The following is a 26145-nucleotide window of genomic DNA, read 5'->3' as shown; positions in this document are numbered from 1 at the left end:
GATGGGAAGTGGAAATAAGCGAACACTTGTCTCGACTTATCCGTAGATATTGACCATTTCTGAAAAAATGACGCTGAAAGTTTTCGCTGTATGTGGCTTTTAGTAGGTAACTCAGTCATCCGCATTGGTAGTACCGTACCATGACACTTTTGCGCCCCTCGACCCGATTGATACTTTTATTTTCCATTTATCTGTCTTTGTACGTAGGATATTTTGGCAATAATGTTTTCCAATATGTATTTAAATAACATTGTCCTTATTCGTCCTGTCCGAAAGAACAGACACCACTGATGACCTGCAGGCGTCTAGCACGAAATTAGAATTATATGCCGTCAGCTGCTGACGGGCGTTGATATTTATCAACGGGGACAAGTGAAAATGTGTGCCCCGACCGGGTCTCGAACACGGGATCTCTTGTTTGCATGGCAGATGCTCTATTCATCTGAGCCACCGAGGGCACAGAGGATAGTGCGACTGCAGGAACTATCTCGAGCACGCCTCCCGCGGAAACCCCATTCTCACCTTGCATGTCCACACACTACATTCGGAGTGTCCCACCCCAACACACTCATTACACGTGGAAGACATTCTTACCAAGGCCCGTAAGAGTTCGGGGAATATGTGTGCATCCGCACAGAAGGAGGAGGTCATGCCAGGTACTGCCAGAACTTTATACTTATATGGATATGGTGTCTACTCTTTCGGACATGTCCGCGCAGCTGTTAGCAACACTTCGTGCTCCTTTGCTCCCGTGTAATAATATTGCGTAGCATTAATATTAATAATTATTGTCACGAGGACGCAGTTACTTACTTGCTGACCGCATTTTCGTTGTAGTAGAGAAATCCCTGCTAAAAAGGCCAACAACTGTAACGACAGAGTATAAGGAGGTCTACCAGTGAGTGAATGACGTAAGAAACCATGATGAAGACTGGAGAGTGATAGACGTGAAACACTTATCTAAAAGTCTACGAAATTGAAATCACATAATTGAAATTAAACCAATTTTCATATACAAGTTATGGAGGCAACTGCACTTTAGAGGTAGCAGCAAGATGTGCAGAAGGGGATGTCTCGTTAGAAACGCTGATGGAGCATTAAGAAAATCTTTTTTTTAACCACAAGCTAAAGTGCTTCTCAGTCATCCAGTCTCAGATGACATGTTACTTCGAACAACTTTCGGAGAAGACTGGCTAAATCACGAGGACCTAAGCTAGTATGCATCCATCACTGACGATATACCAATGTTGTTCAACACACAGCAAGAGAAAATTGCTTGTGAGTGGTTAGAAGAAGCTTCTGGTTTATACATTTAAGTGTAACAGCTACCTCAAAGAACCGTTCGCATAATAGATAACATCGTTGGAGAAGAAATAAAACATGTATTAAAACAAAGTACACCTGACGATGGGCCCACAGGGTCCGAAATGCATCGTGTAGTTAATAAACCACGAAAATGTTATGACTGAAGGCGTTGTTTAACACATACCTCCAATGTTTTGAATACAGTCACGTTTTAAGCTGCAAAATATGGATAAAATTAAAAAGATAATATCGTAATACCTTTATATCCTGTTATGGTAATTTGATATATTTTAGATAATTGTGAAACAACAATAAAATCGGAACTTTCGGTGAAACACTAAACATCAGTGTTACAGTCGCCGATTCATAATTTTTTTTCGTGTTATCACATACTAAATTGTTACAAATACATAATATGATATAGACTAGCAAGCATTATACAGTAACACGTCCGTTATATTCAAAAAACAAGATATTTGCTTTTTTAAAATCATTCAGAGGCGAGCATCTGCAAATGGTTCATGCAAATCAGAATATGTACATACTTAAATGTACTTTTTAAAGGAATATTTTCATTTAAAAAAAATGGTTCAAAGGGCACTATGAGGCTTAACATCTATGGTCATCAGTCCCCTAGAACTTAGAACTACTTAGACCTAACTGACCTAAGGACATCACACAACACCCAGTCATCACGAGGCAGAGAAAATCCATAACCCCGCCGGGAATCGAACCCGGGAACCCGGACGTGGGAAGCACAGAAGTAAAGGCATTTGCATTGCTGTATGTTTTATTGCATTGTATGTTAACCGGGGGCCTAGAAATGACGGAGAGGCTCCGTTCCCGCCGCAGCCGCAGTGGTCCACAACCCCACGACGACTAACGCAGTCCACTTCATCCCTCCCCCGCCTCACACCGAACCACTATTTCAGGGTTACTGTGCGGTTGAGACCCCTGGTGGACCCCTCTCCTAGGGAACGTCTCGCGCCAGACGAGTGTAACCCCTATGTTCCGTGATAGAGTAATGGTGAACGCGTACGTGGAGAACTTGTTTACGCAGCAATCGCCGACATAGTGTAGCTGAGGCGAAATAGGGGAACCAGCCCGCATTCGCCGAGGCAGATGGAAAACCGCCTAAAAACCATCCACAGACTGGCCGGCTCACCGGAGCTCGACACAAGTCCGCCAGGCGGGTTCGTGCCAGGGACCAGGCGCTCCTTCCCAATCCGGAAAGCCGTGCGTTCGACCGCACAGCTAACCGGGCGGGCCAAAATACGTTACTTTCATTCAAATGTTGCCTGAAATAAGTTTTACGTTGATCGTGGGAAACTACACTCTGTCCATCCCCTCATATTCACCGCTAACTCTCTGACGTGGCCCACTCGTCGTGCGTGTCCAGAGACGCTGCGGGTGCACCCTCCGGCCGGCACGCTGGAGAAGACGTGCACGGCCGCCTACCCGCTGACGACCGCCTCCGGCCGCCCCTTCACGCTGCAGACCGGCTCCCTGCTGGTCGTCTCCATCCTCGGCCTCCACCTGGACCCGCTATACTTCCCACACCCGGAGCGCTTCGACCCCGAGCGCTTCAGTCCGGACAACAAGGACCGCACCGCGCTCAAGGCTTACATGCCGTTCGGTCTTGGGCCGCGGTCCTGCATAGGTGAGCACACTGCTAAACAATACGTAAGCATCTGAGATGGTTTCTATTTTTCTTAATGCAATGTAATTTACAGGGTTACATGAAAAACAACCAGAAACGACGAAAATATTTTTCCCACCAACAGTATTCCATGAGAAATTTACACTATATGTTCAAAAGTATGTAACACCCCTAAGTTGTTTGGAGTTGACTACTAGATGTCACGAGAGATGTACATCTTCATCTACATCTACATTTATACTCCAGTTCCATTTATACTCCTGTTTCAGTCGCATATGGTTCGCGGGAAGAACGACTGTCTGAAAGCCTCCGTGCGCGCTCGAATCTCTCTAATTTTACATTCGTGATCTCCTCGGGAGGTATAAGTAGGGGGAAGCAATATATTCGATACCTCATCCAGAAACGCACCCTCTCTAAACCTGGACAGCAAGCTACACCGCGATGCAGAGCGCCTCTCTTGCAGAGTCCTCCACTTGAGTTTGCTAAACATCTCCGTAACGCTATCACGCTTACCAAATAACCCTGTGACGAAACGAGCCGCTCTTCTTTGGATCTTCTCTACCTCCTCTGTCAACCCGACCTGGTACGGATCCCACACTGATGAGCAATACTCAAGTATAGGTCGAGCGAGTGTTTTGTAAGCCACCGACTTTGTTGATGGACTACATTTTCTATGGACTCTCCCAATGAATCTCAACCTGGCACCCGCCTTACCAACAATTAATTCTATGTGATCATTCCACTTCAAATCGTTCCGCACGCATACTCCCAGATATTTTACAGAAGTAACTGCTACCAGTGTTTGTTCCGCTATCATATAATCACACAAAGGATCCTTCTTTCTATGTATTCGCAATACATTACATTTGTCTATGTTAAGGGTCAGTTGCCACGCCCTGTACCAAGTGCCTATCCGCTGCAGATCTTCCTGCATTTCGCTGCAATTTTCTAATGCTGCAACTGCTCTGTATACTACAGCATCATCCGCGAAAAGCCGCATGGAACTTCCGACACTATCTACTAGGTCATTTATATATATATATATTGTGAAAAGCAGTGGTCCCATAACACTCCCTTGTGGCACGCCAGAGGTTACTTTAATGTCTGTAGACGTCTCTCCATTGAGAACAACATGCTGTGTTCTGTTTGCTAAAAACTCTTCAATCCAGCCATACAGCTGGTCTGATATTCCGTAGACTCTTATTTTCTTTGTCAGGCGACAGTGCGGAACTGTATCGAACACCTTCGGTAAGTCAAGGAAAATGCAATATACCTGGGAGCCTGTATCTAATATTTTATGGGTCTCATGAACAAATAAAGCGAGTTGGGTCTCACATGATCGCTATTTCCGAAATCCATGTTGATTCATATAGAGTAGATTCTGGGTTTCCAGAAATTACATGATACGCGAGCAAAAAACAAGTTCTGAAATTCTACAACAGATCGATGTCAGAGATATAGGTCTATAGTTTTGCGGATCTGCTCGACGATCTTCTTGAAGACTGGGACTACCTGTGCTCTTTTCCAATCATTTGGAACCTTCCGTTCCTCTAGAGACTTGCGGTACACGGCTGTTAGAAGGGGGGCAAGTTCTTTCGCGTACTCAGTGTAGAATCGAATTGGTATCCCGTCAGGTGCAGTGGACTTTCCTCTGTTGAGTGATTTCAGTTGCTTTTCTATTCCTTGGTCACTTACTTCGATGCCGGCCATTTTTAGGGAAGGGACTGCAGTGTGGTCTTCCTTTGTGAAACAGCTTTGGAAGAAGGTGTTTAGTATTTCAGCTTTACGTGTGTCATCGTCTGTTTCAATTACATCATCATCCCGGAGTGACTGGATATGCTGTTTCGAGCCACTTACTGATTTAACGTAAGACCAGAACTTCCTAGGATTTTCTGCCAAGTCGGTACATATAATTTTACTTTCGAATTCACTGAACGCTTCACGCATAGCCCTCCTTACGCTAACTTTGACATCGTTTAGTTTCTGTTTGTCTGAGATGTTTTGGCTGCGTTTAAACTTGCAGTGAAGCTCTCTTTGCTTTCGCAGTAGTTTCCTAACTTTGTTGTTGAACCACGGTGGGTTTTTCCCGTCCCTCGCAGATTTACTCGGCACGTACCTGTCTAAAACGCATTTGCCTTGAACTTTTTCCATAAACACTCAACATTGTCAGTGTCGGAATAGAAATTTTCGTTTTGATCTGTTAGGTAGTCTGAAATCTGCCTTCTATTACTCTTGCCCGGCAATAGAAGTTGAGGCGTGAGGCGGGGAGTATTATGTTGTCAGTAGGGTAGTAGTAACAGCAGAATGGGTCGGTCAGGAGGCCTCAACGACATCGAATGTTGACTAGTCAGTGGCTGTCTCCTGAGAGACATTTCAAACGTTCTAAAGCTGCACAAACTGACTGCTGGTGCTGTGCATACACGAAAGAGCCACCACAGACAAACCTTGACCAGCCAGACTTCACCTGCCGGACACCTCATGTACTGGCGCACAGGGACCGCCGAGCACTGCAGAGGGTGTTCATAAAAACAGCATGAATTCGGCGGAAGGAATATATCGTGAGATCAAAAGGGCTGCTAACGGTCTAGGTAGCACAGTGACTGTGCACAAGCAGAAAGAGATGGAATACAGTAGTGGAACAGCTTCTCGTAAGCTACACATAACTAGCCATCGCTAAGAGACGATTTAGGCGGCGTAAAGAGCAACGCCGTTAGACTGCGGGAGATTGGTAACGATTGATTTGGAGTGATGATTCACGCTATACCATGTGGCAATCCGACGCAGTGGTTGAAGTTTGGCGAACGCCTGGAGACTGTTACCCGCCATCACGTGAAGAGCCAACAGTGAATACGGAGGAGGTGGTATTAAGATCTTTAGTTACCGTGTGGAGCCCTTATTGCGCTTGAGAAGCCGCTAAATCCAGAAGGATAGGAACACATTTCACAGTATTTTGTACAACATACAGTGGGGGAACAGTTCAGAGATGATTGTTTCTATCAGCACGCCAGTGCATCCTGTCATAAAGCATCATTTGTGAGGCAATGGTTTCTGGACTGAAACATTCCTGAAATGGACTGTCCTACCAGGAGTCCCGATCTGAACCCAATGGATCTTCTTTGGGAAGAGAAGGTCCCCTTCGCTCCAGTCACCAGAGTCCAATATCGCTGTCCTTCCTGGTTTCAGCCCCTGACGAAGAATGGACTTCCATTCTTCGACAGGCATTCTGACACCTCATCGAAAGTACCCCTAACAGAGAAAATGGAAATGAGCATAAGGCATCATTAGCCGGGAGACCCCATTCGGGGAAGTTCGGTCGCGAAGTGCAAGTCTTATTGCATTCAATGCCACATTGGGCGACTTGCGCGCCGGTGATCAGAATGGTATGATGATGAGGACAACACAACACCCAGTCCACAAGCGGAGAAGATCTCCAACTCGGCCGGAAATCGTACGTGGTCCCACTTGCGTGGGAGGCAAGCATGTTACCACCCAGCTAAGCAGGAGGACACCCCCAACAAAGTTCAAGCAGTCAAAAGGCGAGGGGTGGACACACCCTCATATTAATGTCAACCAATATGTCTCTACATACTTCTGATCAGATAGTCCTGTAAGTAGGCTGTTTAGGTTTGTATGTTGGTAACGCCACATAGCACTCTGTATGAAAATCACCGACTGTGCTGTGTGCAGTCTGTGTCTGATTTGCATTGTTGAAATATTCGCTATTGTAGTGTTGGGCAGCTGGATGTGAACGGCGCGTAGCGTTGCGCAATTGAAGGCGAGCTGCCAGCAGTGGTGGATGTGGGGAGAGAGATGGCAGATGTTTCATATGGCGACCCTGCCAGGATCCATATGAAACATCCCCTTAGAAAAATTTATGAATTACTGTGCTGATAAACCTCTTACAATATTTGATTTTCAAACAGCTGAGCAGAACTGAACGTACTCAGACATTTCGCTCTTTACCTATTCTGATCAACACTAAACTGACACACAATATTTTTAGCGCAATGCAATCTGACTTTCAATAATCTCTACAAAAGTATGGCCCTGACTAACAATAACCTATACCTTTCATGAATCACTTACAAAAGTCTTCGTTACTCGAACTACTACAATACAGGGAGCGCCAATACTGCCAGCTAAATAAAAGATTCTAACTACTGAAGGCACTAACTACTGATAGGCATAGTTAGCAAATGAAAGATTTTGATAGAGAGCAAACAATGTATTTACCTTAATAGTGTTCAAAAGTCATAATATGTATATATATATCAGTTCATGACATCCAGTCTTACAAATTTACTCTCTCTGATGGACACACGTCTAGATCGTCCACTCTCAAAACTCCGCCATCTCTCTCCCCACATCCACCACTGCTGGCGGCTCACCTCCAACTGCGCAATGCTACGTGCTGTTCATATCCAGCTGCCCAACACTACAATAGCGAATATTTCAACAATGCAAATCAGCCACAGACTGCACACAGCACAGTCGGTGATTTTCATACAGAGTGCTACGTGACGTTACTAACATACAAACCTAAACAGCGCACTTACAGTCTAATAGACGACATCTTCAAAACTGGGTGTGGTGGAGCAAACTGGTTTTATTATTGAAATTAGCGTGAAATATTTAGCTGTTCATTTTATTTATTTGTCCTCACGACACTAGAGCTATAAGATATTCCACATAATTTACATTACAACCATTATGACAAGTATATAATAAGAGGTCTTACGTACAATGTAGAATCCAACTTTCAGAAATGACTATGACAAATACCATCTGCGCTTATTTTCTGCTACCACTGCCGTTACTATTTCCACTTGTTATGTCATTCTTATTTCCAAATTTTGAATTCAGTATTACTGTTATTCCAAATGTTGAATTCTATATTACTATAAGACTTGTTATAAAATGCTTCCCCTAATTAATATAGTGGAGATCATGGAGAACGCTTGGTTCGATGTGAAAGTGCTGCTGATGGCCCTAATCACGCCAGGACAGAGAAATAAACAAACAAAGAGAACAAATGATGTTTGCAGATTTCAATTCTCAAAAGCAGTTTGCCTATCACATCCAATTTTGAAGATATCGGCTGTTTATTTTTCCTAGAACACCATTCGCAGGAAATATTTTCATCGTTTTTTGTTGTTTTCATGCTACACTGGAAATTACGCTGGAATCCTGAATGGAAGTCCTGTCAAACCGTCCTTTCTGTACGATGTTTTCATACACTTATACTCAACTTTAACCTATCTTATGTGAAAACTTGGTTCGCAGCACTGTGTGAAGTAGTCCACTATTCAACAACCCAAATAAGATAATGTTGAAGGCAGTAGTGTGATTCAATAGAAAGAGATATGCATCAGAACTGGATTGATATTCGACCTACCTAAAAGAGACATAAATTATCATGGCACAATTCGATGAAAATGTCAACGAATCCATTGTATTTCCTGCGAAGATGCATGCAGTCGAAAAGGCAATGGAGTAGACAAGGCATCTTTAAAGCAGAAATTTTTTCATCGGATTCGAGTCTCTTAGTGCCGTATTGTCGTTGCACCACACGTATCCAGCGGGTAAAATGACGCAAAACGCACTGAAAAGCCAAAGAAACTTGTACATCTGCCTAATATCGTGTACGCCCCGCGAGCATGCAGAAGTGGCGCAACACGACGTAGCATGGACTCGACTAATGTCAGAAGTAGTGCTGGAGGGAACTGACACCATGAATCTTGCAGGGCTGTCCATAGGGGTGGAGGTTTTTCCTCAACAACACGTTGCAAGGCATCCCAGATATGACTGGTGAGACTGGTGGCCAGCGAAAGTGTTTAAACTCAGAAGAGTGTTCTTGGAACCACTCTATAACAATTCTGGACGTGTGGGGTGTCGCATTGTCCTGCTGGAATAGCCCAAGTCCGTCGAAACGCACGATGGACATGAATGGATGCAGGTGATGAGACAGGATCCTTACGTGCGTGTCACCTGTCGTTGTCGTATCTAGACGTATAAGGGGACCAATGTCACTCCAACCGCAGACGCCTCACACCATTACAGAGCCGCCACCAGCTAAAACATGCAGAGGCCATGGATTAATGAGGTTGTCTCCATACCCGTACACGTCCATCCTCTCGATACAATTTGATACGAGACTCGTGCGACCAGGCAACAGTCCAATGTCGGTGTTCACAGGCCCAGGCGAGTCGCAAAGCTTTGTGTCGTGCAGTCATCAAGGGTACACGAGTGGGCCTCCGGATTCGGAAGCCCATATCGATGATGGTTCGCTCGATGACACTTGTTGATGGCCCAGGATTGAAATCTGCAGCAATCTGCAGAAGGGCTGCCTTCTGTCACATTGAACGATTCTCTTGACTCACCGTTGATTCCATTGTTGCAGGATCTTTTCCGAATGCAGCGACGTCGGAGATTGGATGTTTTATCGGATTCCTGATATTCACGGTACGCTCGTGAAATGGTCGTACTCGGAAAACCCATTTCTTCGCTACCTCGGGGATGCTGTGTCCCGTCGCTCGTGCGCCGACTGTATCACGACATTCATACTCACTTAAATCTTGATAACCTGCCATTGTAGCAGCAGAAACCAATCTAACAACTGCGCCAGACACTTGTTGTCTTATCGAGGCATTGCCGACGGCAGCGCCGTATTCTGCCTATTTACACATCTCTGTATTGTAATACACATGGCTATACCAGTTTCTTTGGCGCTTCGTTTTATTGGTGTGCAAATCTTAATGACGATAGTAACTTTCGCGTACCTTGTCACTGACAAGTACAAAAAGTAGGGGAAAGAAACACCCAATGAGACGAATAGAAATGACACTTTTATTCAAAGACAATAATTATTATGAAGTCACCGCAATTTGTGACGTTCCGTTGTGGCCACATTGTAAGTAATGAGTTCTTGCAGTAGGGCGTTCCATTCCTTCACCAACGAGGTTGGCAACAGCTCTATGGTCATTCGTGCGTGTGGAAATGCTGCAACACGCCTCCCCAACGACAATGAAAGAATAAAAAGCAGCGCTGCTATAAACTTAATGGTTCAATATAGCCCATATGAAGGTGTAAGAGAAGAGCGCTAATGGAAATCTTCGCAAGAAAGGCGACCCTGTTCTCGTAAAACCCTACTGGCTGCATTTAAAGATTCTGTATTGTGGCTACGAGTGCCTACTGCAACCAGTTACGTAACACGATTACGTAAGCTTTTCTGTTAGTCCTGGAGAAAAAATTACGTAGTCGAAAATTTTTTGGACAGTGCTAGGCGGGAGTGTCCTAAAGAACATATTAAAAATCCTGACCGGTCGGAGGTGAGCGTTGGTGGGAATGGATTTAATGTCGGTTTTCTCTGATTTTCTCGAATAACTCTAAAAACCGTGGCTTCTAGAGAAAGTTATTCGCAGAACAAAATTGAACTACATTACATTTCCGAGAAAAAAGGTCCTATTCTTTTTTTCTATATGACTAATAATTTACGAGTTGTCCGGATAGAAAAATAGCATATTATTAAAAATGGTTTTTTGATGGTACAAAATTAATGTTTAATTTTAACTGACATAGTTTAGGGAAATATTAAATTTGTGTACCACATCTAAATGAAGTAGAGCCGTTTTAAAGTATCAGTTGTGTTATGGGGGTATAATAGGATAGGGTGGGGGATAAGGGTGGTCACGTGAGGGAAGGCAGATAGCCGAACTTATGTTATGCGCTTCCGTCCTTTATATGTTTGCAAATTGAAGAGCGAGCAAGCAGTTCCCGGCTCTCTTTACCCCACCAAGTCACGAGATCCTCGACCACTGTTTTTCTTGCACAAAATGCGTTAACACTACATGGGATGCTGATAGGAGTGAGTAATGATACTAACGCAGGTAATGCACAAGGGCAGAATGTATTTAAATCTCTGCCCAATGTTTTACTCTGCTAGAGGAGAAATTCGTTGTAAGTCATCCTGTACGACAGCTGGAGTGTTTTTCGGGGAAATGCTGCTTCCCCCACCATGAACGTTGCTCAATGTTTACTTTACAGACAGACTATACCTCCACAGCATTTCCTGTCCAGTTCTCCTGCGTGAATGGACAAAATAACTTCACTGAGCTTGTCCTTATATAGTGGAGTTATTTTCAGTTTATTAATACTTATTTTCAGATCTTAAGTGAGATCTTATGTAAAAGGGCTACACAGCTGGAGCTGTCAACCGTCTTCCACGCTGAAGAGCCTTTTCCAAGTGTCACAAGCCGTGAATACGTATTCGACATGTCGATTTCATTGTCTCCACTATCATTGTTTGGAATACTTCTCACAGCATGAAGGGTATGAAATGCATCGCCACAGCCTCAGTTCTCCCAAAATCTCAAGAGGCTCTGAGGCTTACGTTGTCTCCCTCTGCGACAGAAGTACGTCACCTAGATGCTACAGAACTTCAGATATTTCCACGTACGGGAAGCAATGCATAACAGCAGGTCGTTGTTCTAGATTAGGACATGATCAGCCCCATTCCTCCAGAAATATTCACGTCCTTCTTGGAAGATACGCTGTGGATGTGTGGCAAGTGGCTCCTCTCGGTGCAGCCCACTCTACAAGTGTCAGCAGCTTCTCAACAGAAATGTTTATCCAGTAACACAATTAACGACAAAAAAAGTATAGTATCTTCCTGGCTACCTGGTCAATCATTAATCCACCGCCAAGTGACTAAAACACGATTACACAACTTTGCAACACGGTATCAATGATAGACAGCAGCAAGGTGTCACAATTACAATCCCTTGTCCTCCAACATTAAAAACTCACTGACAACTTTATACTTACATATAAAACACACAGGAACGTATAACTCCGCCACATAAGAACGAGCTCAGTGAAGTTATTTTGTCTAATCCCATGTGAGAGCATGGCAGGAAATGCTGAGGATGTATAATCTATAAACTGAAAAAAGAGCAGCTCCTCTGGCAATTTGGAACAGCTGTACCGTATACGCAACCAATATGTAATGTAGCTACAAGAAATATATACCTATGTTCGTCTGTGGACTCTATAAGCCACCTGAGTTAGCAGTAATTGCTGTCATATATATAGAATGCTTTCAAAATTTTATTAAGTTTCATATTTAGTTTATATGAAGGACTACTTTTGTAGTTGACAATAGGTCGTATAGATTTCTCTTTTCTATGCAGTTTAATCTGTGATCTTAATTTAGGTATTTGGGGATTCTGTCTATACATATGACAGAAATTTCAGTATCAAAAACAGTTATGAACTAGCACAACAAATCCACAATATAGACATTCCAACTAGTGCAAGTTTTGCCTCATTAGATATTAAAAATTTATATACAAATATACCCATTAATGAGACGATTAATATAATTAGGGATAACTTAATACAATACAAAAATATGACTAAAGACGAAATAATCGAATTTATAGAACTGCTTGAATGCACTTTAGATTACAATTATTTCTCTTTTAATACTAAAATCTGTTGTCAGAAAGATGGCTTAGCAATGGGAAATTCTTTGGCTGGGACAGTTGCAGACATTTTCGTGAACCACATTGAGACGCAATTCCTGAAACATAACCCTGATATCGCAAATAAAATCATATATTACAAGCGATATGTAGATGATACATTATTGCTTTATAATGGTTCAAAAGATGAAATTGAGAAACTTGCTATAAAATTAAACTCTATGCATCCGAAGTTACAATTTACAGTTGAGCATGAAAATCGAAAATCTATTAACTACCTAGATCTCACTATAACTAATAACAATGGGAAACATTTATTCACCATATACAGGAAACCTACAACCACTGATGTTATTATTAATGCCACATCATGTCATCCTGACAAGTATAAAAAAGCGTTTTTTAAGTCCATGATACACCGAATACTAAAATTACCGCTAGAAGCTAATGAGATCAAAAAGGAAATGACCATCTTAAAACAAATTGCAAAAACCAACTCTTTCGACACACGACAGGTAGATATCATTTTTAATAAAGTACAACAATCACAAAGTACTCCACTAATAGGTAATCCAAAATATATGGAGATGACATATATGGGAAACATATCAGATAGAATTACTAATTTATTCAAAAATTCTGGAATAACAATAGCATTTACAACTGACAATACTTTACAACAAAAATTAAGACATACCGTAAGTAAAGATAATGGAAAATCTACCAGATCAGGAGTGTACAAGATCCAATGTAGAGACTGTGAGAAAATATATATCGGCCAAACAGGTCGAAATTTTGCAGTAAGGTACAAAGAACATACGTCGGGTACCTCACGAACAAAGTCTGTATTTGGCCATCATATAGCATTCAATAATCATGCTGAGGGGACAGTAGAACAGAATTTACAAGTTCTTCATTATGCAAATAAAGGCTTACTTATGAATATCATAGAAGAAATCGAGATATATGCTCATTTGAAAACCAAATCATCAATGCTGCTCAATGAACAATTAGATTTTCGCGAAAAATATTATTACGACCTTTTTGACGAAATTTTATAATAAAAGCATCTACTCTTTTGTTTTTTAAAAATATAAGACTAGTTATACCCATGGCAAAAGCAATGTATGTAAAATATGCTGCACAACATAAAAAAAAATTATTAAATTGACATTGATTATTATAAAAACTATTATATCGATGATTTTAAAAAATTTAATCAGCAGTCTCATCAGTTATTCAGATATACATAATGTGGAACGTACTCGTGGCTGCTACCCTACTGCTATAAAGAATATTGCTATATAAACTACAGTTAAAATAAGACGATTCTGCAGCATCCAACAAAGATGCAATTGTGATGTAGGCGACTCGGTATAATCGATATATACCACAACGCCAAGGACTTTCACATCTTTGATGTAACTGGCACTGTAATAGTATTAAGGTTGCCCATAGAGGGCACAACTATTACACATCGTAGTTCACTGTTTTTATCCAAAATATAAATAAGCTGTAGACATACTAACTATCTGTTAACCAGACATTTAAATGAATCAATTTTAGGTTATTAGTGTATTTCCTACTTTTATACTTTGACGATGGCGTCATATTATGAACGCTGATTGGCAGTTGTGGTGTGACAGGAAGTAGGCGGAGCCTCTGCATATTTAAGCTCGTGCTCAGCACTCATAACCATCAGTTGACTGCGTAGCAGCGAGGAGAGCTCCACCTACCATCCTAAGGGAGCCATGGGTATAATTAATTTTATTTTATCTTGTTAAATTTTGACATCATTAGACACTTTCATTTTATTTAAAATTGGTATCTAGTATTTCTTAAAATTTATCCACAGGTCTGATGATGGTTTTGTAGAAAGAACCGAAACCGGTTATCTATATCATTAAAACGTACATCATGTGATCAAGACTGAACTTTAGTCAAAATATAACAATTAATTGATCACTGCTTTCCAAAAATGTTTACCAAAATTGTAACAATCACGAGCCTAACCCTACAATTGCTTTCGTGCCAGGCTTCCAAATTTTACCTTTAATTCCATCTTCAAGCGTAGTTAATCCATCTAGATCTCCCTGGCTATATAAATGAAATAAGGCCTTGAGTGTGGTAAGATCTGCCATCACCGACGTGAGGGCAGCGTGACACGTCTTCTGTCTCCGAGCTCTCGACCGACACTACTACTTCACTCTCACAGACAGCCCTCGTCTCACAACAATGCTTAGAACGCGCTGCCATGTTTCGCCCTGAGGTTGTTACTATCGATATCTGAGTGCTTACACATTGCAAAGAATAGCGTTAAGTTGACTATATTGTTTTCAATGTAATGGAGAGTTCTGACACACTCCTTACACGGTGAACGGAGATTCAAGTAGATTCTGTTCATATGCATCACCAGCGTTAGTGTTCCGAGTACCGCTAACGCATTCTGTGCAGAATAAACATTAATTTTATATCATTAAAACACTATTTTAATAATTTACTATTTTTCCATCGCTGCAGCTCGTAAATTATTAGTGCTGGAAAAAAGGGCCTTTTTTGTAGGAAACTTAATGTAGTTTAATTTTGTAGTGCGAACCATTTTCGCTAAAAGCGGCGGTTTTCGAGTTATTCGAGAAAAACTTGAAAAAATGACCTTTAAACATTTATCCATCCCAACGCTTAACCACACCTGTCAGGATTTTTGGTATGTTTTTTAGGACATTTTCCCCCCAGCATTGTGCAAAAATTTGCGATTACTCGATTTTTTCCCCTACTCGACCTTTTTCGGTCTTCGTTGACTGGACAATGTCGTAGAGTTTTATAAACGACTGCTGTTTTCGCATGCAGCTATTACCACTACTTAGCTGGAAGCTGGCAATATCGCTACTTGTCAGGGTTGTCCTTACGCCGACCGGACTATAGGGCCTGTACAGCGGCACATACGTGAAATACTAGTTTCACTTTTGCTCGATATACAAATAGAATATGACACACTCGACCATTCACACAGAATCCAAGATATGGCCTAAATGTTAATAGAGAAAATATTTGTTTATTTATATACTTATAACGATGAAGCCTGTTACATTTGTTTAAATATAGGTTGTATTCATTCCTACTCAGGTAACTATTATAAACAATTAATATAATTTTCTATACATCGACAAGCAATGAAACTGACTGCAAAGTGTTAGAGAGAAAATAACAGTTCTTGTTCAAAATTGTGTTTAATTTTCTGTGGCTCATTGTATCCTCCTTTATCATGTCACTCACACGATAATTTATAATTGCGATGTTGATAACATGCTCATTATCTCTGCCTGAATAATCGACGCGGACCCAATGAAAGGGTTTTAAAAAACTAGAGGGGTCTCGCGATTCACTGGGATTGTTTACAACTTGGCTCCAACGAGCGATGGTTGCAGTAGCCTACCGTTAACCTGAGCATAGCCGCACGAAAAGACTATTGCGTTGTTGTTCTTCAGGGCCTACACCAATTGCAGCAAAATAATAGTTCCTTAATAGACTTTAAATTAGCCCTCGCGAAAGAGTTTTCCACGGCACCCCATGTTCTCGGATGTGTCGGCGCCTGGAGTGTTGCAGAAACGCTGTGGCACATTCCGCTCCTCATACTGCTAGTGATCCACGCCAAATCTTCATAAAAGTCAAAACCATGCGTTACACTTTCGCTTGTGACCATTTGCGTGGCTGCACTGTTGTTGTTACTTATGCTGCTGTCAAACAAACACATGCAGTGATAGGCATTATTAGCTGCCGCCTGGTTAACTCAGACGAAACCTTTGTATCAGGTGTTCATGCTTGCTTCAGACCAGAAGTCGCTCTGCGCTGGATTACCACGAGCAAGTGTAGATGTGGTGTACTGACAACGTCTTTAATATTCCTGAAAAGGATTATTTCAACTATTCTTACTGCTGGTACCAGATGTATTGAACTTCTCTTCTTATGAACAGTAGCCACTATAGTAATGTGATTCAAGATTTCGAGACACTGTTCCTCTTTCAGGCAATACCACACGCCATATCTGAGCAAAACTTTGCACAGGCACGCTAGACGAGGGATACACAACTTTGAAAGCGCTGCAGAAATAACATCACTGGTCAGAATGACGTCAAATTGCTACGGAATATTATCGGAGAAGGGGAAATCGTATGGCAGAAGAAAAAAAGATAGAGTGAAAATTGATCCATAGATGGCGCTTTATGTGTCAGAATACGTAAATGAAAACACCTGTCATGCGCACAACCCATTGAAGTTGGTATAAACACGCCGGGTACCCGGCTTTTCGTCCTTCCGCATCTGCTACGTTCGCCATGACTGTCTCAAAGCAGGCTCGCGCTCTGCTTGTGAAGCTGTATTAAAGAATGATGACTGTGCACACGTGGCTCTGCAGAAGTTCCGGACACTGAATGGTTTGAAAGAAGGCGTTGGTCCGATGACTGCCGTGGGTCTGAAGAAAATGATTCGTGAGTTCGAAAAGACGGGTTCGTTTGATGTGCAGTCTGGTAGAGGGAGGAAACGAATTAATTCGACGTCAGTGGAAGCAGTGGCCACAGCAGCGCAGGAGGAGACGAGTGGTGGTGAGCAAACGTGCAGTGCACAGAGAATTGCCCGATCATTGGACATACGCGTGAGCACTGTGCGTTAAGTCCTATGAAAAATCCTTCTTTGCTGTCCATTCAAAGTTACCCGTTTGCACGGCTTGCTTCCTGTTGACCTACCAGCAAGACAGGCCTTTGCTTTAGAATTTCTTGCTCGCGTGGAAGTGGACAATGATTGGCCGTGGAAGATTTTGTGGACAGACGAAGCCCACTTCCATCTGAAAGGATATGTCAATACATAGAATTGTCGAATATGGCAACAGAAAAGCCACACACAAATCAACCAGTAATTCATTCTGAAAAGACAACTGAGCGATGCGGGTTTAAGGCATCATTTATCATAGGGCCATATTTTTTCGAAGAGACAGCTGCTTCCGGTCCTGTTACCTGTACCATCACTGGTGTCTTTTGCGCAACCACGTCACTTCAGCTCTCCAACAGCGCGGATGTGTATGGGATCATTTTTATGCAAGATGGCGCACCTCCACACATTGTAAATGCAGTTAACAGCTGCTGAAGCGCCGTATAGGAAATGCTAGAATTCTCAGCCACCATTTCCCTAAAGGCTGGCCGTCCCGATCACCTGGTCTTAAACCCGTGTGACTCCTGGCTGTTGGGCTATCTGAATGATTCTGTGTTCAGTGTTCCCACTGAAAACTTTGCTGCATTCAAGGCACGCGTTGCGCAACACATTCTGAAGGTGACACCGGAACACTTCGATCAGTTGTGCAACATGCTACATTCTGTAACTATTTATTTTTATTCTGCCATACGTTTCCCCCCTTCTCCGATAACATTTCGTTGCATTCTGACCAGTGGTGTTATTTCTACAGCGATTTGGAAGATTACCCTGTATAAAACCATTTCAAGTAACGACATGTACAGTGTGTCCATAATTAACGTTCCAGTTTAAAAACGCTGTAAAAGTCAAATATTAACAGCATATTATTGACGTAGGGTTAACCATTATGGAACAATAATAAAAAAATTAACGGAAACTTGACCAATAGATAATGCTGTAAGCGTCTTAACGTAAAAGTGGGATCGGCTACAAATAACAGATGAATCGCAATACGACGGCTATAATTTGAGCTGAGTTGCACATTACACCACCCGTGTTGCTCAATATGTACGACGGCCCAAGTTCGGCAGTCAACCGTTGTGGCAGTTTTAGTTAGGTAAGCCGATCCCTCAAGGCAAGGTCGTACCATTTCGGATGCCAAAAAATCGGAGTTTGTCCTGAGCAAAAAAAACAGCATAAAAATCAGAATGACATCGGTTTATAATTGTCGTGAGTCTGGCGCAAGACATGTTCAATATGCTGCCAAAAGCTTAAATTAAGATATAGCATTTTCCACAACAGATCTGATTGTCTCAGAGGTCACGTTCAGAATGCGTTGCGGAACGCGTGCCTACAGTTCAGCTACGTCCGTATTTGGAGCTCTGAATACAACAACGTTCCGATAACCTCACAGCCAGAAGTCACACGGATAAAGATCAGGTGGTCTGGAGGCCGAGGCTGTAGGGAAATGACGGCTGATAATTCTAGCATTTCTAAAATACCTCTGCAGTGTCCGCTTCATTGGCTGTGCACTATGCGAGGGAGCGTCTTCTTGCGAAAAAATTATCCCACCCACACATCCACTGTGTTGAAGGGTTCGAATGACATTGGTGTGCAAAAGACTCTCACAGCGTTTATCAGTGACGGTACAGGTAACGGCCCTATGATAAACGATGCTGTGAACCAGCACCAGAGAGTCCCGTTTGCAGAATGAAGCGGTACAGGTTGCTGTGCGTGCGGATTTTCCGTTGCCCATATTATGGAATTCTGCGTATTGACTTGTCCTTGAAGGTGGAAATGGGCTTTGTCTGTCTACAGAGTGTTCCATGGCCATTCATGGTCCACTTCCATGCGAGCAAGAAATTCCAGAGCGACCGCTTTGCTGGCTGGTCAACAGGAAGCTACTCCTGGACATGCCTGATTTTGTACGGAAAGCAACGCAGGATGTTTCACAGGATTTTATGCACCGTGCTCGTAGCTTGTCCAACGTTGGGGCGATTCCCTGTGCACTGCATGTTTGCACACCACTGCTCGATCCCTCCTGCAATGCTGTGGGCACGCTCCCTCTGCCACACTGCATTTCAAAAGAACTTGTCTTTTTGAATTATGCACTCATTTTCTTCAGACCCTTAACAGACATCGGACCAATAGCTTTTTTTCATACCCTCGAGTGTCCGTAACTTCGGCAGGGCTACTGGCGCACGGTCACCGTTCTTCTAAAAGAGCTTTGCCAGCAGCGCGCGATCCTTCATGCAGGCAGTCACGTTGGGCGTCTCAGATGCAAACTGAGCAACAGCGCCGTGCCGCGCGTCTGTTGGTTGGTGTGGATACTCTGGATTGGCTTACCTAACTAACAGTGCCACAGCTGTTGACTGCTGGACTTGTGAATTCAGCGCTTTCAGAAGTACGGTGGTGTCACGTGCAACTCAACCCACAGCTGTCGCGTTGCGATTCAACTTGTAGAGGAAGACCAGAGATTAGTGTAGTAAGCACGTTCAAAAATGTGTATAATGCATTAGTTATGCATAAAGAGTGCTTCAACAACATAATTCATTTACGGTTAACCATATGCATATGTTCATAAAGTTGAACACTGAATAAACATCGAGAATATTGATAGACAGACTTTACTGTATTTCTGTAACACGTATACTCAAATTACAAAGACTTGAGACGGTGTGCTGCAACCAATATCTTTGTTTAAAATTTTTCAGGTCAGAGATTCGCGCTGTCTCAGGTGAAAATGGGTGTCGCCGCTGTTGTTTTGAACCTCGATGTCTCGCGAACTCCGCGCACGTCCGACCCCATCGAGATGGACCCGAAGTTCATACTCAACAATTCCAAGGATGGACTCTGGCTCTCCTTCAAGCCCCTCGCCTGATACAGGACAAAAAACTGAAGGAAGAAAAGTAAAAGAAAGGTCATTTTAGATACCTAGGCTTGCGATGAAAGGCACTACCGAATTTGTTGTGGTTAAAGTTCAAATAGTACTTTATTGTATACAAGCATGTTGTAGCAATTGCTCAAATTTTATAAATTAAAAGCAAGAGCATCCCTGCAGACACGTAAAATATTTCTAAGTTTCTGAAGTTTTATTTTTCCATTCGACAGTGGGTGAAATCATTAATTGTTTACTACAGGGCACCAGACAAGTTTGACACTAGAGCTGACGGCATTGAAACACCCAAAATAACACACAAACTGAATAAAAAATCTTCCCAGATATGGAACTGTAGGTCAAACGTGTATAACAATTCCAACCGCAAAGATGACTCAGTGCTAGTTGAAAGGTGCATAATAAGCTGGTCTCGGTCAGAAACTTCCGTGTGGGAATAATGAGCGACATGATATACTGAAGTACCGGTACCGAAGGCAAATGTGAGTGAACGCGAATAACTAGGCATGTACCGCAGACAGTGGTACATGAACTACACTCTGATACAAACCTTGTATTGTGCTGCGTCGTAGAAATGTAGGTAAATTATTTTTCAACAGAATAGTAGTGATATCCATACTGCTACAGAGACTGTAATGTGGTTGATGTACAACACTGTAAAACAGCCAAAGAAAACCCACTATCCTAATTTACATTTCTTGGAAATATGTGGAATGTCTTGAATCTTGCACTGAAAGAAATCAAATTAAATAAAAAGCACTCTTGTGACACCCCTTCGAGACGCCTAGGGAGAATCCCAGTGGAGACATCAAAGTGATAGAATCAATAAACGCTTCCAAAGAGTAGCCCTCTTACGGCGAAGAAACAAGATAAACTATTTATGTACGATTATGCTTTGTATGGCACAACGTGTCTTTGTTTTTAAGTTCTTTGTGGCTACTTTTTTAAATAAAGTTCACAATTTCGAATTTTCAGCTTTCATTCCATGTTGATTTTATATTAATTCATCCCCATAAAACCTTCAACGTCAAATTGCGTTTGCGCCAGAACACTTTTTCTTAAGTTTTCAAATACGGTCTGCCGATGTGCCGATGCTAGCACCAGAATTGGACTACAGAAACTGGTAAAATAATTAAGTGTGCAAATACATGTTGTATGTTTAAAATAGACGACTGCTTAAAGTTTTACTTTATTTGACATAGTGTGCGGTTTTAATTATTTTTTGTTCTTCGTATGTTAAATAAATATTACAGTATCTGTACAACAAGTCGTTTTTGGCAGCGATTCATCTCCTAAACAGCTTCAAAAACAAAATGTCAAGGCGTTCAAATACATTTTACATATGGTGTACACAAAGATAGAGTAGAGACAAACAACCTCTTCAGTTCTGAGCACATATTAAAAGTACATGTGGGCTATTATTGTCTTAATTGGTTTGTGTTAATGCTAGTTGACAATGAATGGCAGTCAAAACGTTTTTTGAATCAATAGTGCATTTTTTATAAATGGTATCATATATGATATCTCAGGACTCAAGGAGGATAATTAGACACACAACTTCACAGCTTCTTGTTGCTTTATAAAAAAACATATATACTACACATATTTCTCATATTTGCTGTAGATTTCAAGGTAGATCAAAATACACATTTGGTATCAAAACTTTCAACAACTGTAAGCAAGCAGTTCGAAATACTTGAACAAAATTACCATAGCAAAATTTTTCAAGGTATTTTTGCTTTTTCTAATATTAACCACATGGACTGGCATTAGGTTAGCACAACTTGTCCTAATTTAACTTTACTTTTCATCGTGTAATTTAATTCCTATCAGTAGTGAAGCAAGGAAGCACTTTGCACTGTTCTTCCCCCCTTCCACTGATGTAAATGCTCGTAGAATTGGGACTGGATCTCGAGGTATCATAAATGATGCAGAAAAGTTTAAAGCTCATAAACTGGTTATAACATTAATTTATGCTTCGCCACTAACTGAGGAGTATCTGTGAAGCTTTAGTAAGTTAGTAAATCATCTGAAAACACTTGTAATTACAAAAAGATTTGTCTTTATCTCAATTTCGCCGAGACATGCTGCGCAGTTACAGGATCCGGAGTTTGTAATGAATACTGACACCCCTTGGTGCTCGGCAGAAGGACGACCAAGTGAGCTGTGCAAGTGCGATGTGTATTTATATGGTACCACAGGCCAGAAAAGACTCAGCTGCGTAAGCGCCCGGAAAAAAATAAAACCTGGCAGTATCATATATGATATCTTGGGACTGAAGAGGATAAGTAAAGCTGTTCTCAAACGGGACGAGGTAGCTGACATCGACGTGAACGAAGCATCTATAACCAACCGCATGAGACACAGTGCCAGCTTAAAGTGATTTGCAGTTTCAGCGTTCTCCAGTTGCAGATGTCGCCTGTATCAGGTCTACAAACCACAAAGTTTATTTATAAAAAATGGACGGGCGTAAAGTCCCACGTTACGTCTATTAAAACACACATTCCTCCCCTTGTTCATACACTAATCACTTTGTTCTGTCTGTGGCAAACGCAAATAAAAACATATCCATGGACATGTTGCAAAGTAAAAAGGGAAGTTCCTGTTCAGTAAGCAAAGACATCAGCTTATAATACTTCCATTACAAAAGAATTGCAATATTGAGAATCTCTACATGCCCATGTTTTGACAAAATTGAGTTACCTGTGATTTTGAAATTTAAACATATAAGCCGATCATGATACAACGAAGTTCTATTAAAAGTAAATGGCAATATTGAGAAACAACACACGCACATTTTTTTGACAAAGTTACCTGTGATTCTGTATTTTAAACATATACGTAGGCTGACCATAATACAGACAAAATCCGTAAGTTCTGGCATTTTCTTTGTTGTTGTGCAGCCATTGTATCACCTAAAACGAAGAGAAACTCCACATGTACAAAAGTTATAGGCATTCTCAAAATTGTATGTTACCAGCACTGCTTTAAACAGATAGCATAATCGATATGCGCCTATATATGACAAGGAAATGCACGACTTACGGCAATTTCTGCCATTCCTACCAAAAGAAGAAATCAAACAGAATTTCTACACTGACATATACAATTGGTCAACATATGTCAAAGATTGAGACTATTTTTTTTAATTTCCACGTCTAGTTCCGTATGGTGAAATTGAGGAGCAAGTCTCCAATGTCCTGGAACGTGTCAGTATGTGAAATTACACCATAAAGGTAATAACAGATAAAATAAAATGTTTATGAACGCAAAAAAGGACAAGCCATAACTTTAAGTAAACGCAATCAACAATATAACATAAGAATCAGCTTAATTTTTCAAGGACCTCCTCGAAGAAGTTGTGACCCATGAGGAAACTCTTCAGTTTGGTTCTGCCTAGCATTAACTGAGTCAAAGCTGCTAATTTTTGGGAATAAGCTGATATTCTCAACAAGAAACGGCAATATATATATACTGAGAGAGGTCACTGTCACAATACCCTGACTAGTGAACACGGTTCGACAAAAGATTCGCGAACTTACACCACTTATTGCCCGAAACGCCCGCTTCTGAGCCAAAGATATCCTTTGAAAATTCTAAGAGCTACGCCAAAATATAGTACCATACGACATAAGGGAATGAAAACATGCAGAGTAGACTACTTTTCGCGTCGAACGATCACTTGCTTCAGAAACCGTTCTAATAGTAAAAATAGCAGCATTAAGTCTTTGAATAAGATCCTGACCGTGGACTTTCCTCGACAGTTTGTTATCTATCTGAACACTTAGAAATTTGAACTGTTCAGTTTCACTAATCATCCCATTCTGTGAAATTAAAACGTCGGGTATTGTTGAATTCTGTGTTAGAAACTGTAAAAACTGAGTCTTACAGTGATTTAGCATTAGTTTATTTTCTACAGCCATGAACTTTTGTCATGAACTGCACTATTTTAAACAGAACTATTGTTGCACACAACATCCTTTACTGGCAAGCTAGTGTCATCATCAAACAGAAATATTTTAGAATTACCTGTAATACTGGAAGGCATATCATTTATATAAATAATTAACAGGAGTGTGTGGAGTATAATTCCAAAGAGAATGGAAAACAGGCACAAGTCGGTTAATTTCTGTCCATTACCGTAATGATGTATGAGTTAAGTAATGATTTATGAATATTTATTACAAAATATTGAGAAAGCACACATATTCATTAAATAAATTTGATCTTAACGTCAAGAAAACGTATCATGATTGTGTTCAGTGCACTAGTATTCTTCGCTCTACGTTCATTTGAACGAAAAATGAGCAGAAAACCAGAATTTCAGCGCAAATATAAGGCCTCAAATGTTTCTTGTATCTCCTGCAAAGTTTAGTTTTTTGGACATGCGGAATTTCTCAATACTGCTATTCAAATAGTGTGATACAAACTTACGATGGTCTTCCACGTAACATAAAATTATTTCATCGTTTTCTCTTTTTAATAAACCCCGAAGGTGATGTTCCCCGTCATTTTATTACAGAAAATCGTACAGTCAGCGTCGTGTTTCCGAGAGATCGTCAATGAGCTGGTGCTTCGAAATGTCACATATTCGTAAGACGTAAGTTACAACATAAAACTCACAAAAAATGGACTTCAACTGAAAACGATAAAATCCAACGTAGCGTATCCCTAGTTCTGGTTGTGCTGTAGAGTGTGTTCTTGAATCCTACTGGTAAAGTGGTTCGCTGCGCTTTGCCGAGATATCATAGAATTTGTTAATGTGTGCGGCAATACTTCCTCAATGTGAAACAACAGGTATTGATGTCACATAGCTGTACGTCCACGTCGGCTTTTACGTTCCGGGAGAGGAGACATAAGGAAATGGAGACGTAAGGCTGCTGTAAGAAAAGCCGATCTAATAGAGACCATACTAATGAAGACTTAGTCAAAAGGTTTTATAACTAACCTAAGTATAATACAAAATCTTTTACCTCCAGAAAGTGAGAGTAATGCACTGTCATTATTAGTCAAATAACACTTGTAATCTTCAGTTGCCTGCCTATCTTGAAAATATTTCACGATCCTCCAAATAGCGAACCAAGCCCCTTGGTTTTTGCGTTTCGGATCTAATTCACTGGGAATAAATACGGCATTACACATTACTTCCTACGATATCGCGAAATATTATCAGACCCACAATTTCATCTTCGTTTGCATCAATATTCACTACATACTTTTAGTATAGCTCTTTCCATTTCACGTGAAACGAGTGCTTCAGCTCAAATGAAATGCTATAGTTTTCTTTCTGTCTTGCTTAACATTGCAGGCCAACCGTTTTGAATGTAAGCTATTCAATGTCAATAGACAGCTACATCTCCGTTTATGACTGAGCCTACAGGCCTATTCTCCAAGAGTCCAAGAGTATTATCCTCAGACTCTCATAGCATAGCGAAATTCTGACGTCAGAAGGGTGTTTTCATTCTTGAGAGTCACAAGTGTCTCAAGTCATGTGCTCCCATTTCCCATATCTGCTAATTATCTAATACATCCTTCCTATAAACGTTTTACTAGCACATCATACAACTGTTATCTATGGTATGACATTTTTCCTTTGACTCTATTTTACACAGTTCCACCTTCCTACTGAAGTAAATACTTTCTCACTTGAACGAAGAAAATGTGAAACATGATACTCAATAGATACAAAATATACATCTTGTCTTCATTCTCATTCAGTCCTTCTGTTATGCATATTTACTGCTATTACACTATCAGCTACTTTATATTGTGTTCAAACTGATAGTCTTTCTCTTTTCTCTGATTGTATCTAAAAATTGCATCCTCAGTTTTATAAAATCTTTTTTCAAATTCTTATTGTTTCTTGAAACTATTTGTAAACTAGACATTGCTTTTGTTCTTTTTGATAGATAATAACAGTCTGTACTTTAATCGTTTTATGAAGCAAAATAAACATTTGTAAGCCAAAAGGATAATTGATAATTTTAATTGAATTATTTTCGTGTGAACTTAAATTAGTAGTTACTTTCAATAAGCAGTTTTCAGCGGCTGCCAGTCTAAATTTGTCCAGTCTCACATGGTTATTTGATGCTTCTGTTGCTATTGGCTTTTGTAAGAAATCT

General features: G+C 41.1%; 1 protein-coding gene across 2 annotated transcripts in view; it reads left to right on the top strand.

Annotated features, from left to right (window-relative positions):
* Positions 1–20058, top strand: part of LOC126199355 (cytochrome P450 6j1-like) — a 92755-nt gene extending 72697 nt beyond the window's left edge. Inside the window, exons 8-9 of one of the 2 annotated variants that reach the window (XM_049936217.1) lie at positions 2705–2965; positions 19842–20058. In XM_049936217.1, coding sequence (XP_049792174.1) covers positions 2705–2965; positions 19842–20008 — 428 coding nt within the window. In that variant the 3' untranslated portion in view covers positions 20009–20058. The remainder of the gene's footprint in view (positions 1–2704; positions 2966–19841) is intronic. The other variant, XM_049936218.1, reaches the window with a different exon arrangement.
* The last annotated feature ends 6087 nt before the right edge of the window (positions 20059–26145 follow it).

Source organism: Schistocerca nitens, chromosome 8 (genome assembly GCF_023898315.1).
Source record: "Schistocerca nitens isolate TAMUIC-IGC-003100 chromosome 8, iqSchNite1.1, whole genome shotgun sequence".
Classification (NCBI taxonomy): domain Eukaryota; kingdom Metazoa; phylum Arthropoda; class Insecta; order Orthoptera; family Acrididae; genus Schistocerca; species Schistocerca nitens.
Note: the sequence above shows the minus strand (reverse complement) of the source record. Positions and strands in the feature narration are given on the sequence as shown.